This window comes from Prionailurus viverrinus, chromosome B1 (genome assembly GCF_022837055.1).
Source record: "Prionailurus viverrinus isolate Anna chromosome B1, UM_Priviv_1.0, whole genome shotgun sequence".
Classification (NCBI taxonomy): domain Eukaryota; kingdom Metazoa; phylum Chordata; class Mammalia; order Carnivora; family Felidae; genus Prionailurus; species Prionailurus viverrinus.
Genome location: NC_062564.1, coordinates 81,271,771 through 81,287,422, shown reverse-complemented (window position 1 = coordinate 81,287,422; position 15,652 = coordinate 81,271,771). Strand labels below are relative to the sequence as shown.

The 15,652-nt window shown below is 40.5% G+C and overlaps 1 protein-coding gene across 2 annotated transcripts; it reads left to right on the top strand.

Annotated features, from left to right (window-relative positions):
- The first annotated feature begins 692 nt into the window (after positions 1-692).
- On the top strand, positions 693-15,450 carry LSM6 (LSM6 homolog, U6 small nuclear RNA and mRNA degradation associated). 2 transcript variants are annotated; one of them, XM_047857443.1, is made up of 5 exons: positions 703-835; positions 2,481-2,570; positions 9,250-9,365; positions 13,091-13,204; positions 15,162-15,450. In XM_047857443.1, exons 3-5 carry the CDS (start codon positions 9,272-9,274, stop codon positions 15,194-15,196), a joined length of 243 nt encoding a protein of 80 aa, XP_047713399.1. In that variant the 5' UTR covers positions 703-835; positions 2,481-2,570; positions 9,250-9,271; the 3' UTR covers positions 15,197-15,450. The 2 variants fall into 2 exon arrangements, with proteins under 2 accessions (XP_047713398.1, XP_047713399.1); XM_047857442.1 differs by lacking the exon at positions 2,481-2,570 and having other exon boundaries at positions 693-835.
- Positions 15,451-15,652: the final 202 nt, after the last annotated feature.

Below are 15,652 nucleotides of genomic sequence, written 5' to 3'. Positions count from 1 at the left end.
TGTAACACAATTTATGCCATTATAATACGGAGTTACTTTAGTGATTTCGATTCTTTTTGTGGCAATTAACGTTGCCATGGAAACAATCTTTTGCTAATAATGACTTCATCTTCACACACTTAATCAAAACCCAAAAGTGGGGGAGCCTGGGTGGCTCAGTCGTTAAGCGGCCGACTTTGGCTCAGGTCATGATTTCGCGGTCCGTGAGTTCGAGCCCCGCGTCGGGCTCTGTGCTGACAGTGCAGAAGCCTGGAGCCTGTTTCAGATTCTGTGTCTCCCTCTCTCTCTCTGACCCTTCCCCCATTCATGCTCAGTCTCTCTCTGTCTCAAAAATAAATAAATGTTAAAAAAAAATTAAAAACCCAAAAGTGGATTTAAAGATTTAAGGCTGCCTGTTTTATTTATTCATTTGCATTAACTTAATTAAGGACCTTTCTGGGTACGCGTAGTCATTACGCTAGCAGTAATACTCAGTTTAGTATGACTTCAAACTATTTCTTGCATTTCTGCTTAAAAGAAATCCTGGCTGAAAGATCACTTCCAGTTTTCCCTTTTTAAGGGTGTTTGCTTTCTGTTACAAGAGAGAGCACCAGCGCTTTCTAGTTTGACCTCCAAAGCACCAACCTCGCCTTTAGGCAAAAGATTCTTGGATTTGCGCGTTCTGGCGAAGTCCGGCCTTTTCGGTCCTCGCGGGCTGCCGTAGCCAAGAAAGGCAGCACTGTTCCCCAGAAAAGTGCCACCTGCGGCCGCAGTTTCACTTTCGGTTTCACCCGGGTGGTCCGCGGAGGCAAGCTAGTGGCGCTGCTGGAGAGGAGGTTTGGATCCCGGCCACCAGGTGAGCCAGGCGGCTGTGCGGGCGGTTCGAGGCCCCAGTGTTCGTTCGCCCCGGGCGGGTTTGGAGAGTAGCAACCCGGATCTGGGCCAGGACGGAGCGTGGATTCCGAGGCCTGCGGATGGCGGGTGCCCGCACGATGCCGCGCTCACGGTCTCCTCCACTCCTGGAAAGGCCAGGAAGTCAGGAGATCTGTGGTCGCCGGCCCTGAGACCCCCGCCCCCGGCACCCCTCCACCCCCGGCACCCCTCCGGGGGGGCGTCTAGACCACGCGGGGATGAACGGTAGCTGCCTGACCCCACCGACTTGGCTTCCGAGACCAATCCTGGTGTAGAAGTTCCCGAGGGAACCCCGACATTAGCCTGCGGATTGGGCGAGAAAGCGGGCCCGGAATACACGGGCAGTCTTCGCTCGGTTCCCAGGGCTACACCGACCACGTCGGGATGGTTCCGCTGACACCCAGGAATTGAGAGCTGGACCAGCCCACCTTACCCAGTCAGTCTTACCCAGTCCTCAGGTTTCGGATGTCCACAGTTGTATGGTGTTAAGTCCTATCACCAGGACTTTTGTGTATAGGTGTGCACGCGCTCGCTCATAGCAGGTATTTTTAGAGCGTCTAGAATTAGGCTAATGCAGATAAGGTTGGTAGTAGTGACTTAGTGTGCCACCCACGCCTTGGTAATACAGAATTATTGAAAACACATAAGAATATGGTAAAGGAAGTAAGATTCACTGAAACCTTTCCGCCTGCCATTTATTTGTGTATTTTACTCTTGTATGTACTACTTTCTATTCGAGCTTAGACTCCCTATTTTATCAGTTAACAGTATGTACAGTCGTCCACTTTCATTTAAAAGTTCTTTCTAAAAACTTCTAATTTTCTATCTTTTGCTTGGCTGCCTATTCTGCCGTTGTGTAGGGCCCATAAATGCAGCCATTGCCTGACTGTGAGGCGTTTAGGGTATTTGAGAAGTTTTGCTTCACTTAAAAAAATTTTAATGTTTATTTATTTTTGAGAGGAAGAGACAGAGTGTGAGCCGGGGAGGGGCAGAGAGAGAGGGAGACACAGAATCCGAAGCAGCCTCCAGGCTCTGAGCTGTCAGCACAGAGCCTGACGTGGGGCTCAAACCCGAGATCATGACCTGAGCCGAAGTTGAGCGCTTAACCGGCTGAACCACCCAGGTGCCCCTTTGCTTCACTTTAGCATCCCAGGTAATACTTTGTTAAACTTAAAAAAACAAAAAAACTGTATTTCAGATTATTTGCTTGGACTAGATTCTGAGAAGTGAAATTATTGCAATGGAGGCTGTGTTCTACTAAGGTCTTTTTAGATCTTCATACCCTTTGCCAAATTGTTTTTCAGAAAAGTTTTAGTAGTTTACATCATTCATGTATGATAATGCCTGTTTTCACCAAAAGAGCGATAGCTCATAATACAGTTCTAATACATCAGCCTCTCTCTCTGTGTCTCTTTTGTGGTGGTATCTCACAATTCCAATTGCTTGAATTTTGTGCAGGAGTCTAAGAGGGTTATTTGGTGTGTGTGTGTAAATGTATTATTGGAGCAGAAGTCAGCATAGGCTGGACTGAGTGTTAGAGCAAGATGATCTCTTAAGTGATCATCTAGCATAACTTCCTTATTTTGCAGATGAGGAGCCTGGGGCCTTGAGAGGTGAAATGAGGAATTATCCAAGGCATACAGCTAAATTAAGTAGCAGAGCTGGGATTAGTCTCCCAAGTGAGTACTCCTTATCCTGCATTGGGTGGTCTCTCACTAGACTGGCATATTTGGTATGAGAATTAAAAAAAAAGGTTTACATCACTTGGATTATTCTATCCTTTGAGAATTGTGCCAAAGGACAAAGACTTAATCATCTGAGGGAACTGTAATACTGAAAAATGGGAAATTGACCATTTTCATGACCGGGATTAGAAATCCATTATTTATAATGGCAGCCCCTTCAAGATTTACTTTTTAATTTTTTTTTTTAATGTTTATTCATCTTAGAGCAAGCGAGAGAGAGAGAGCACGCAAGTGGGGGGGGGTGGGGGCAGAGAAGAGAGAGAGGGACAAAGGATCCGAAGCAGGCTCTGTGCTGACAGCAGCAAATCTGATGTGCGGCTCGAACTCACAGACTGTGGGATCATGACCTGAGCCACCCAGGTGCCCCCAAGACTTTTGACAGTTGTTTTCAGATTCTCTTTATGTCAGAATAAAGGATCTAATAAGTTGTATTTTGTACTCTATTATCTGGTTAGAATTGAGCTGTTCTCATTTATTATACCTTGAAGGTTTTTAAAAATTCTTTGTTGCTTTAAGACCAGTTGACATTTTGGGCCAAATAATCCTTTGTTGTGGAGGGCTATCTTATGGTTTGTAGAACGTGAAGCAAGCCCCTGGCCTCCATCTACTACATATCAATAGCACCACCCTTCTCCAGAATGTCTCCAGACATTTCCCAATGTCCCCACTTGCTTACAGGAATTACTTGGGGAACTTTATAAAAATGTGACAGTGCCCCTTGCTCAGGGAGTCTGATTAGCAGCAGGCTTCAGGAATCTGCATTTTAACAAGCATCTCTGTTGACTGCATGCAGTTGGTTCTTACGTAACACAGAAACATTTCAGTTTTCTTCATTCTTCTTTTATTTAATGGTCAGTAATAGAGTTATTACTGTGCTGTAGCTATTTAAGTGCACAGATGATACCATGCTAGTTACTATAACCGTAGTTTGTGGGTCAGGGAGAAAGAGACAGGGATTTTCCTTGGCACTGACATTAAATGCCCCCCACAGGCTTGGCTAGTGAGCTTACGAACCAGGGATACTATTTTCCCTGCCTCTGAGAAGCTTAGAACCTACCGTGGGAGACTGGTCAACAGGAAGACTACAGAACGGCCTGAGAAGTGGAAAGTGGTACCCTGAGGGCTGAGGTTCCTGGCTCACATGAGGGGGGTGGGGAAAGCAGCCCCCTACTGTGTGGGGAGGAAGGATTGGTGTGAAGCCTTCAGAAGGGGGCCAGGTATGCCCCTGTCTCAAAAGGGAGATGTTTAGAGAGCGGCTCTCCGTGTCTGATGCCCTCTCCGTCCAGGGCTGTGTGTTTACTTGGGTTGTCATGTTGTGTTTCATTGTGATTTTTTTTTTTTTTTTTTTTTTTTTTACTTATCACGTTTTTTTCACCCGAAGCTGTCAGTGTGCTATGAGTAGGTGAAAGTTTACTAGTGAACATTGCCAAGAAACCAGGATTTGCATGGTTTGCAAATCTGCAAATCATCTGCTCAATAACGCAACTCTTGAAATCCCATCAGATCTCCTTCTAAACCTTTGACCATTGTATTTCTTCACAGGCTATTTGTCACTTGAGGCATTTTCCCTCCAGTGCTCCTCCTCTCCACCCATATCTCCACTTACATCTCCATGCATGTCTGTGGCCATGCTCCAGGCTTAGCAGGAGAATCTAGACATATTCAAAAGGGCAGCTTTGAAAGGGCTTATGCTTTGGGACCAAAAGCCTTACTTCTGCTTACCACCTTGCAGGGTTACTGTGTGAATTGCTTGTGAATCTAACATACATAGTTGGATGAATAAAATTTGTTTTTTCCCCCCATTCTTTTACCAAAAAAAAAAAAAAAAATCTCTGCAGGGCAGTTTGCAGATGTTCTTATACTGGACCTCTCATCTCAGTAGCTTCTGGCAGAAAATATACAGCCTTTGACTTAATAGCCATTTCTGAAAATAGGTCATTTAAAACAAGCCTGAGTAGGAGGCAGGGGAGGGAGAGAGCCATAGAGGTGATTATGGCTTTAATTTTGAAGGGAGAAGTTTTATCAAGGTGACCCCTGCAGAAAGGAGGCCTTTTTCTTCTTATGTGTTTATGGTTCAAGAGGCTTTTCTCTCGCTTCAGAAATGGTCAGAACTGTTCCTTCTGCCGTAACCAATTTAAAAGATGAACACTTAAAATTACGTGAGCCAAGTGATGGAAAAAATTGTGATGTTGAGACCAATTTACTCACACAAAATGGATTTATGGGCCAGTCATTAAGTAACAGGGAGTACCCAGGAAGCCTAATGAAGATGAATGTAAAAGACGTGGCCTCCTAAAGTGATGGATAAAATGTGTTTGAAGCAACCACCCTCTTTTCAAATAACTTTTAAAATGTTGTGGTTTTTTTTGTTTTTTTTTTTTTTGTTTTTTTTCCCCAAGAGATTCTGCAGAACGAAGATGTCCTGGAGAATAAATGCAAAGCTTGGTATTAGTCTTTCCTTTCATGTGGCTCACAGTCTTTTGAGGGAGAAAGGACTTGTGTATAAAAAAGTAGAGAATATAAAAGAGAGTAGTGACAGATGATATCAAATCCCAACCAAATGGGAAACGCATCCTGCCAGAACTAAGTGAGCTGGTCACCTCCACTCTGCTGTGGAAGGTAGCAGGTGGAGCTCATGTGAGTCTCTCCTTAGAACCCCCTCGTGTTCCCCTCCGCTGACACAGTATTCCCCATACTTGCCAGTTCAGAAGGGTCTGCTGGGCATGTGCAAACTGGTTCCAGGGTTCTTTCCCGCACCCGCCGCATCAGAATCCCGAAGTGAGCCAATTGATTGATGTTTAGGAAACTGACTTAGCGGCTGGAGCCCAAGCTCTTTTAGCCTGACTTGCCCTGCCTGCCAGAAATGTGGCCCTTCTCCCTTCTGCAGCTACATTTTGTCTTCCTTGCCTGTGTAGCATTTTCTCCTCAAACCCAAACACACAGTCTGCTGCCTTTGCCAAGATTTCTGTCCTTTCAGCCAGTGGACTCCTTTTCCTTCCCACTCAGTTCAGATGTCTCCCCCAGGAATCCTTTGACCCACCAAGCCTGCGCTAAGCGAGCTTCTCTGTGTGCTGCGCCCTGCACAATTCTGTCCAAGTGCATTACAACTTTTTTAAAAAGTTCTCCATTGGCCTGTCCTTTTGCCAGCTCTGGAACGCAAAGTCTGAGGGCCCAAGGCTATGTGTGTCTCATTAGTCTCACACCCCCAGCCTCTGCGCCTGACACTTGGGCGCTCACTTAGGCGCTGTACAAAAGTTAGAAGTGTTGAATGCCTTCAGGAAGAGATTGATGTTAATTGGAGTAAAAATGTGGCTTAATGGCAGAGGTGTGATCTTTGATGAGCTTAGAAGGATATTATCTATGCTCTTTAAAAAGGTGAAGAAAGAAGATGAGTAACATTTTAAAAATAATTAATACCAGCAGTTGTCGAGGTTTGTGGTCTTTTTTTTTTTTCTGTCATTAACTTAACTTTGGACAAGGTAGTTAATAATATTCCTGTCAACTAGATTTTCACGTGACAATGCATCGTAGTGTTTTTTTTTTTTTTTTAACACAAGATAAACAGCTAGTTTCATCTCAAGTCTTGTACCTAGAAAGTGCCATAATGGGATTTCCCATCTAATAGGAAATGAGCCTGACTCATGAGTTGAGTCTCTATCAGGCCTTTGGGGTTAATAGACTCTCTGGCCTGTTCAACCACAAAACAGCACGTGTTCAGGACATAAATGAGGCAGTTTATAGATGAATGGGAAGATTAGTTTGTTTTTACTAAACCCATCAAGAGTACTGAATCTGTTACAAGGTTTACTTTGTAATATTTTTCCTTGTGTTCAAAACAACATAAAATTGTTGTGTGGTCTGAGTCTTGAATGAATAGTGATTGTACTGAATAGCAGTTGTAATTCCACTTATCTATTGAGACTGTAGCTACAAAAATAAACTGGCAATCCAGTGGAAAAGTTAAATTAAAATTTCCTGAGTAAAATAATTAGCTGATCACATTTTTAAAGTCTTTCAAGTCTTGGGGAGATGGAGTAGGGAATGGTCCAAATAACAGCTCCAAATTCAAGAATACTTTGTGAAATTTGCATTTTCTTTTGTTTAACTTAGGATGTTGACTTTTCATGGTTACAGAAAATTATTTTACTGAAATTATACTCCCTTTGTTTACTCACACTCTTTGAACAAGAGTTTAAATTCTTCTAGATTCTAAGTTTTTTAAGGTCAGAACCTGTGTGAATGAGATGTTTGTGAATTTCGTTGAAAATATGTGCAGACAGACACGTGTTTGTTGAAGAAATGAAAAGCCGACAACCTAGCATTCTACCTTACCCAAACTGCTGAACCAGCACAGATTCACTTTGAGAAGATCTGCAAACAATGTTCCTAACCCTGAATTCAGGTCATTGAGTGAACAGAATTGGAGTGAAATAAGCTGGGCTGTTTCTGGAAGAATGTGTTATGAAAATGTTGATTGAAAACAATTTGAGTTTTTGAGCAGAATCCTTCAAATGTTGTATCCATACTGATTTTTAAGTGTCAATACTATATGGCTACTAAAGAATAACTTCATTTGACTGAAACAGAAAAATTAATTTTCAAATTCCTTTTGCTATCAGTTTTTGCTTAAGTAACCACAGTTTTGTTACATTGGTTTACCAGAATATTTTGAGCCAGATAACTGTTATATAACAAGATGAGTTTTGAAAGGAGTCTTTGGCAACTATGTATGTTTGATCTGGGTATATAATACTCTGTATTTCAGAGTCCTATTCTTGAATAAGACTTTTTCTTACTAAAAGGCAACATATGGAATGGGAGAAGATCCTTGCAAGAGACATATCTGATAAAGGGTTTAGTATCCAAAATATACATAAAAAAACTTCTAAAACTCAACACCCAAAAAACAAGTAATCCAATTAAAAAATGGGCAGAAGACATGAACAGGCATTTCTCCCAAGAAGACATACAGCTGGCCAACAGACACATGAAAAGGTGCTCATCACTGATCATCAAGGAAATGCAAATCAAAACTACAATGAGATAATCATGTCACACCTATCAGAATGACTAAAATCCACAGTGCAAGAAACAACAGGTGTTGGCAAGGATGTGGAGAAAAAGGAACCCTGTTGCGCTTTTGATGGGAATGCAAACTGGTACAGCCACTCTGGAGAACAGTATGGAGGTTCCTCGAAAGTTAAAAATTGAACTAGCCTATGAAAGTATTTACCAAAGAATATGAAAACATTAATTCAAAGGGATACATGCACCCCAGATTTTATTTATAGCAGCATTATTTACAATAGCCAAATTTGGAAGCAGCCCAAGTGTCCATCAGCTGATGAATGGATAAAGAAGAAGTGGTGTATATATACAGTGGAATATCATTCAGCTATAAAAAGAATGAAATCTTGCCATTTGTAATGACATGGATGGAGCTAGGGAGTATTAGTGATGCAAAAGTGAAATAAGTCAGTTGGAGAAAGACAAATACCATATGATTTCACTCATATGTAGAATTTAAGAAACAGAACAAACAAAGGGAAAAGAAGAGAGAGACAAACCAAGAAACAGACTCTTAACTGTAGAGAACGGATGGTTACCAGAGGGGAGGTGGGTGGGGGGATGGGTGAAATAAATGATGGGGATTAAGGAGTACTCTTGTGATGAGCACCAGGTGATTAAAATAAAAATTAAAAAAAAGATAATTACATAGAGTATATATCTTTATTATAATAGAGGAAATCAAAATCTCTGGCTGCATTAGCAACTTTCAGGAGGCTATATAAGGTTATGATTAAGAGCATGGGCTGGTCATCCACTTACTAGCCATGTGCCAGAGCAGGACCTCTGTGTCTTTTTCTTCATCTGTAAAATGAAGATTAAAAACAATACCTGCCCCATAAGATAGTGAGGTTTAAATGGATTAATACATAAAAGCGCTTAGGTAAGTGCTGACATACAGTACACTCAAATACTAGCTCTCAATTATGATTATAATTATTTTGAGAAACGCTGTTTTGGCATCAGTCATTTGTAAATATGTCTACATCATATAACATAGACTTTAAAATCTGACTGATTTGAGCTTGAATGTTGGTTTCATCACATTTGGGGGGCAAATTATTTCAACTTTTTGAGCTGTATTTTCATTAGCAAAATGAGGTATTAAGACATTCTTCCCAGGGTTCCTACAAAGATCAAATGCGATAGTGTTTATAAGGATCTTAGCAGAGTGCTCAGCTGAGAGAAAGCATTCAGCAAATGATGGAGGTGGCCGTGGCTGTAATGCATATACTGACTGTGTGTGAGACAGTAGTGACAAGCGATTAAGAATAGGGGCTCTATTCACACAGGGGGCTGTGGTGAAGCTGTGTCATAGGGTCGCTGTGGGTTACCTGAGTCAGATAATGCATTCGTTTAGTATTTCGCTGTACGAACTGGAAACCTGTCAGCTGCCCCGTTGTGATAGCAGTAGTGAATGATGTTGAGTCTTCATCTGTGGTCCTTTGATACTTGACTTCCTACAGATACGTTAAAGGTTTCCAGGCTTTTTGTTGTTGTTGTTGAATAATTAACTTTTGCCTTCACTTTTATTACCCCCTTTCAGATTCTTGATCAGGATTGTTAAAATGAGTCTACGGAAACAAACCCCGAGTGACTTCTTAAAGCAAATCATTGGACGACCAGTTGTGGTAAAATTGAATTCTGGAGTGGATTATCGAGGTAATGTTTTCATGCTTCATCCTCACTGGTGCAACTAAATAAGTAAATATGACTTAACTGGTTTTTATTAATGTCTTAAACATATCCAGGAGACCAAAACAGTATGGGTTCTCCGTAGTTTTTATGCCTATTTCTTTTCTACCCCTGAGATAGTTCCTTTTGGAGACAGTGCAGGTAGCAGAGTGTGTGCTTCTGACTTCCGCTGTGATTTGTGTGACTGCTGTCTCCTGTCTGTGCTTTGAGACTGCGTGTGCCTAAGCTCCCTGGTAAGAGCCAGGGTTCTCAGTCACCTGGGGCATAAATAACCAGGTACAGAAGAACACCGTAGCCCAGCAGCATTCATTTTTGCCAAAGTATTCACGAATGACAAGCAGCTGTTTAGACAGTATCATTTTACAACATGAACTTCCCACTCTTACAATATGCGTGGACTCCAGATACACCTTTCTTTTCTTTTAGAGAATGCTCTTTTTAAGAGGCTGTGACACTACTGAAATGAACTTTGTGGGGGAAAAATGGTATCACACATGCCATTTTTTTTTAATTTTTTTTTTTTTAATGTTTATTTATTTTTGAGACAGAGAGAGACAGAGCATGAACAGGGGAGGGTCAGAGAGAGGGACACACAGAATCTGAAACAGGCTCCAGGCTCTGAGCTGTCAGCACAGAGCCTGACGCGGGGCTCGAACTCACGGACCGTGAGATCATGACCTGAGCCAAAGTCGGCCGCCCAACCGACTGAGCCACCCAGGCGCCCCTCACATGCTATTTTTAAAAGTTACTAAATTCCTAATCTTCCAAAATTTATGTTTAATTACCTGGAATATTTCACGGGTGCAGATAATTCATTAGCAGAGTAAAGCCTTTTGTCTCTTTTCTGAATGATGATAGTAATCTTGAATTTTTTCCTCTTTCCACACATGCAAATTTAATATTACTGAGAACTTACTGTGTGTCCATTGTGTGCTAATCATTTCAATTTCCAATTTATTTTCACGTAAGTCCTTTGAGATACCTGTTTATCCCCATCTAGTAAGGGAGGAGCTAGGACTCCCAACTCAAGCTTAACTTAAAAGCCTTGTTAAGAAATCACTCTACTGTTTTTGTACAGCTTTAGTTTCTTGATATCAGCAACATACCTCCAGTTTAGTTTGGTTTTTGTAGTAGAACTAATGGATTTATACTGAATACTGAGAAAGAAAGTCTCTATGTACCGCTTTACACCCATAAACTTTTGATGAGCCCAAAGGAGATACCAGACTTCTAGAGATTTGAACATATTCGCCAGTCGTTTAGGGTAGGGAAGTTATGTTCAATATCTTCTCAGAATCCACTTCATTGGGGAGATTAGCCAGCCTAGCCCGACTTTTTTTTCTCTCTCCTCATTAGGGAAATTTTTTGAATTTGTAAAGGTAATATATGTGTTTTTCCTTTTTTCTTTTTTCTTTTTTTTTTTTTTAAGCAAATTCAAAGCAAATAATGAAGAAAAGTATATAGAAGAAAGCAGTCGCTCCAAATTTTCCATTGAGATAATCAGGCTTACCAATTGGGACCTGTGTCCATATAAGCATAATTTTATATAAATGGAATCATCTGTACATACGCCCTTATTTTCTTTTTTTACATTTAAAAAATGCATTCAGTTCTCTGACACTACAGAATGTTTAATGCTGCATAGGAGTACCTTGTGTGGATGTACCACCACTTTGTTTTTGTTTTTAACTAGTTTCCTGTTAATGGACATGTAGGTATTTACCGAGTTTTTGCTATTTTAAGTAAACAACTCCGCTTCTTTGACATGTATTTTGAACACTTGTCCAAGTATTTCTTTAGAAGAAATCCTCTGGGCTAGGATTTCTGTGTTAATGAGCTTGCCAAGTGGCCCTCTAGTCGGGGCAGATGGGTTTATTCTTCTCTGTGTTCTCACCAACCCTTGTATTAGCCTTGTTTTCAACTTTTCCATTCTAATTGGCAACAAGTAATAGTTTCATTTTGTTTCTGTTTCTTTGTTTACTAGTGAAGCTGAACCGCCTTTCACATGGCTAGTAACCATAATGATTGAATTAAAAAACCCAGCTCTCTGTAACAATTTCTCTTGAAGTTTAAAGAAAACTTTGTTTCTTCTGTTATTCATAGTAGTTTATCCCCTAGAGAAGGGAGGGGGTTACAATTACAACCTCCTGGAATCTTTTTCGTAAAACAACCTTTGCCAGAAGAAGGGATATTTTTATTAGTGAATATTTCATTTTGGAATGCCTTTAGTTAAGTTTAAAATAGATTTGCATGTCATGTTTCAGAAGTTTCCTGCCCGTTTAGGATTATGGTTTTGATGTAGAATGATACAGCAGGAAATAAACTACAAAGTTACATCCTAAACTTTCTTTTGATAGGAAATAATTGTTAGTAATTGTCCATAATCTATTCTGGTTCTCTGAAAGTGTGCAGCTTCTAGCAGAATTCCGTTAGGTTAACGTCTTGTGTTCTCATGACACACACAATTGGGAAAAGAAACTTTGTTTAGAGGAAAATGGGGGCAGAGGCAGAGTGAGGAGCATATTAACGAAGTGGAGGCCAAATGAAGCCATCGACTTGACTAATTGAATCAAGTTTGTACTGTTTGTTTTCACTTAATTTTTTTTTCTAGAAAATACCACTTTAAGTTAGAGACCCGGACTTAGAGGCTTATGTATTTTCACCTTTTGGAAAAAACAAAAAACAAAACAAACAAACAAAAAACTTGCCCTGATATATATATATATATATATGTTATGCTCTCTGCCCATCTCCAGACAGCTGATATATATATGATATATATCATATATATGTGTGTTATGCTCTCTGCCCATCTCCAGACAGCTGATATATATATATATATATATATATATATATAGATATATAGATATATAGATATATAGATATATAGATATATATATATATCAGGGCAAGTTTTGCACAATTTATGCCATTTTAACACAATTAAAAAGATTCACTCAAACAGTTTTTCCTTAAAAGCTCCTCAGAATGTCTTAGGCCACTTTTCTATATTAGTCTGGATTTGAAAATATTCTAACTGTGACAAAACAGAAAGGGATGTGTTATAATGCAATATGTTGCCCTCTCTTCTCAAGCTGCTCTTCACTGTGAGTCACAGCTTTAAGATGTGCCTTCAGGAGCACCTGCTGTCTCCTCTTCTATTATTTTAACAGATTGTGGAGACTTCCTCTTAACCCTGGAGTACATTCATCTGCTGCAGTAGATGTTGCGAAAGAATGCAATAAATCTGCCAGACCCATATTTCACTTAGTGGCTGAAGTAAGAAGTGCCACTGGAAGCGAGGAGTCTTGGCCAGTGGTCATTTGTTCCTGCATAATTGCCCACTCCTGATTTTAGCTTTCAAAGGATGGTGTCTTATTTGGAACATGCTTGTTCTGTTATTTTTGGGAAGGCTTTAGAACTTGCTGTTGTTATCACACATAACACAAAGCAAGTGATAGTTTGATGTTTTCCCTCTTAGCAGTGGGTATATGACTGCTTTCACACTGTATGCTTCTTAGCCTTCCTTCACAGTGGCACAGAATGAACCGATCTGAGTTTCATTTACAGTGTGAATTTTTATATTAAGCATGTAAGAGCTAACAAATAGATTGTCAGCTCTAAGGTATACCCTGTAATTTTCAACTCTGACTTGCTTTAAGTATCTTCTCTTTGACTAAATCTGCCTCCAGGGGTCCTGGCTTGCCTGGATGGCTACATGAATATAGCCTTGGAGCAGACGGAAGAATATGTAAATGGACAGCTGAAGAATAAGTACGGGGATGCATTTATCCGTGGAAACAATGGTAATATTCTCTCACTGTACAGTTGTGTAACATCCAAAATAAGCCTTTTTGTTTATAATCAGGATCCCCAGCAGATTTTCTACATAATTCAAAAGTTTAGTTTTAGTTTTGCCTTGTTAATTTTTAACTTCTTACATCTCGGATCTTCATTGTGACCATTTTTTTTAAGATGCCTCCTGGAGTTTTAGAATAGGCATTCTCACCTTCCCTCTCTTTACTAATGAAGAACCGAGGGGCCTTAGTATACTGACCCAGAACCCGGTACTTTTGAATACAGTTGATTATGTTCCCCCAACACTGCCTCTCACAGTGGCAGTTGGAGCCAAAACGATGGCCCCTGTTTCCCCTCAGTCTTTGGTTTGCATCATTTGGCAGTCAGCTTGTCCTGTGTGTCCTTTTCTGTCTTAAACATTCAAATGCCTGTTGTGGAGATTTGCATCCTTTAGTCTGGCACAAAAAAAAAAAAAAAAAAAAAAAAAAAAGACAAAATAGGAAATAGGGTTCTAAAGTTACTCTGCTAGTATATTGCTATGATTATTACAGTCACTTTTAAGTACCTTGTTTTAAACAGTTATCATTAGAGTCGTATTTGAGTTTCTCAGGGGGAAGGGAGAGACATCAAAACTGTGGTAACTGCCCTTCCACCCATCCCCACTCTTTGGTCCCATCCCTCAAATGGAGTTCAGGTTTTTTATGGAGGTGCATCCTTTGGTTCTGGGTAATTTCTTCATCCGCCTTTCCAGCTGTATCTCTGCTCTGAACTAAGCATCCTGACTTGTTGTAGGTGTTCTGTCTCCTGTTCTTACAGCACCACATTTTCTCACGTCCTCTCTTTTTTTTACATCTTTTGCTGGCTTTTTAGTCTTCCCAACATGGGAAATTTCCTCTCTGTTTTTTTTATATTATTCTTATTTTACTCCCTCCATTTACTAGAAATGTTATGCTCTCTGCCCATCTCCAGACAGCCGATAGCAGTAGCCACCTGTGAGTGGTGACAGGCTAGATCCTGTCACATGCACACCACATCTAGCGCTTGTCCAGTTTCCCAGGCGTGTTTTTGCTGTCATTCTGATGATTCCCTTCATGTAACTTTTTCCACGATGTAATCAGCAGTAGTTCTCTTTAGCCCCCCCCAGATTTACATCTTTGTCTCTTAAAGAGGATCCCGACTTACTTGTTTAATATGTGCTACGTTCTTTGGTCAAAATGCCTTTTAATGTCACTTTGAAGAGCCGTGTCGGAGTTTCAGTAGGCAGGGGGGTAGGGGGTGGGAAGAACGCCTCCGGCGAAAGCCTGACCAGAGTCCCCTAGTTCTCACATTTCGTCTTGTTCTCATGGACCACCACATACCCTGAAGGGTCCAGTTTGGGTGTTCACAAGAGGACTAGGTGAGCAAAACTTTGGGTAACACCAAAGTTGATATTTTAAAAGAGAACTCAGAATAAAACTTTTAGTATTTAAAAAACAAGAACAGAAGCAAAACAAAACAAAAAAAACCCACAAAAACTCCTCAGCCCTTGTTTATTGCGTTGTAATTAAAGAATAGTAAACAGCAAGTTTAGAGTTTTTATTGGAGAGATGGATGGAAATGTTTTTTATTGTTAATCTGAAGTCTCCCCTGGTGGGTTTACTGATTTGCTTTCCTACAGGCATAATAAATCTGTAATTATAAAACATTCTTAGAGTCCAGGGATTTTCACATCCCTTCTGTTTTGTCCTCCTGGTCTCAGTTTGCAGTCACATGTACAGCCAGCACTAGAACACAGGCCTGTAAGACATCAGACGCGCGTCTAGATTCATGAAATTAGTTTTTCAGTCGTCCTAGACTTTTTCGTGTCATATGAAAATTCCCTTTAAATTTGCAGAGATGTTAGGCCAACATCTATTTGCTTTTAGAACTCGCTGTTATGAGACTTAAGCACAGGTTTTTTTCAACATATTTATTTTTTCTTTTCAGTATTGTATATAAGTACACAGAAGAGAAGGATGTGAAGACGCCAGGAGTACAACACTTTTCATACTGGGGTATATTTTTTTATGAGATTTTTGGGGGGTTCCTTTGTGACTTCCACTTGTCCCATTTCATAATAGTTGGTGATTTTTCACTGACCTGCGAGGAAGAGAAATGTACAGAATTGTGATAATGTAATTGCGACGCGTTCCTTCCTATTTAAGTTTCAGTCATCTCCTTTTACCTCTGTGTCAGTGTGCAGAAAGCAAAAGAATAAAAAAAGAAAGAAAAGCTATTTCTCTGTACATGATTTTTTTTTTTTTAATTTTTTTTTCAACGTTTTTTATTTATTTTTGGGACAGAAAGAGACAGAGCATGAACGGGGGAGGGGCAGAGAGAGAGGGAGACACAGAATCGGAAACAGGCTCCAGGCTCCGAGCCATCAGCCCAGAGCCTGACGCGGGGCTCGAACTCACAGACCGCGAGATCGTGACCTG

What these genes read in the sequence shown, in the direction of transcription:
- LSM6 (XM_047857442.1), top strand. Translation starts at nt 9,272, where the DNA reads ATGAGTCTACGGAAACAAACCCCGAGTGACTTCTTAAAGCAAATCATT. An exon ending in TTCTGGAGTGGATTATCGAG is followed by an intron (nt 9,366 to 13,090) that starts GTAATGTTTTCA and finishes ATCTGCCTCCAG; the next exon opens with GGGTCCTGGCTTGCCTGGAT. An exon ending in ATTTATCCGTGGAAACAATG is followed by an intron (nt 13,205 to 15,161) that starts GTAATATTCTCT and finishes TTTTCTTTTCAG; the next exon opens with TATTGTATATAAGTACACAG.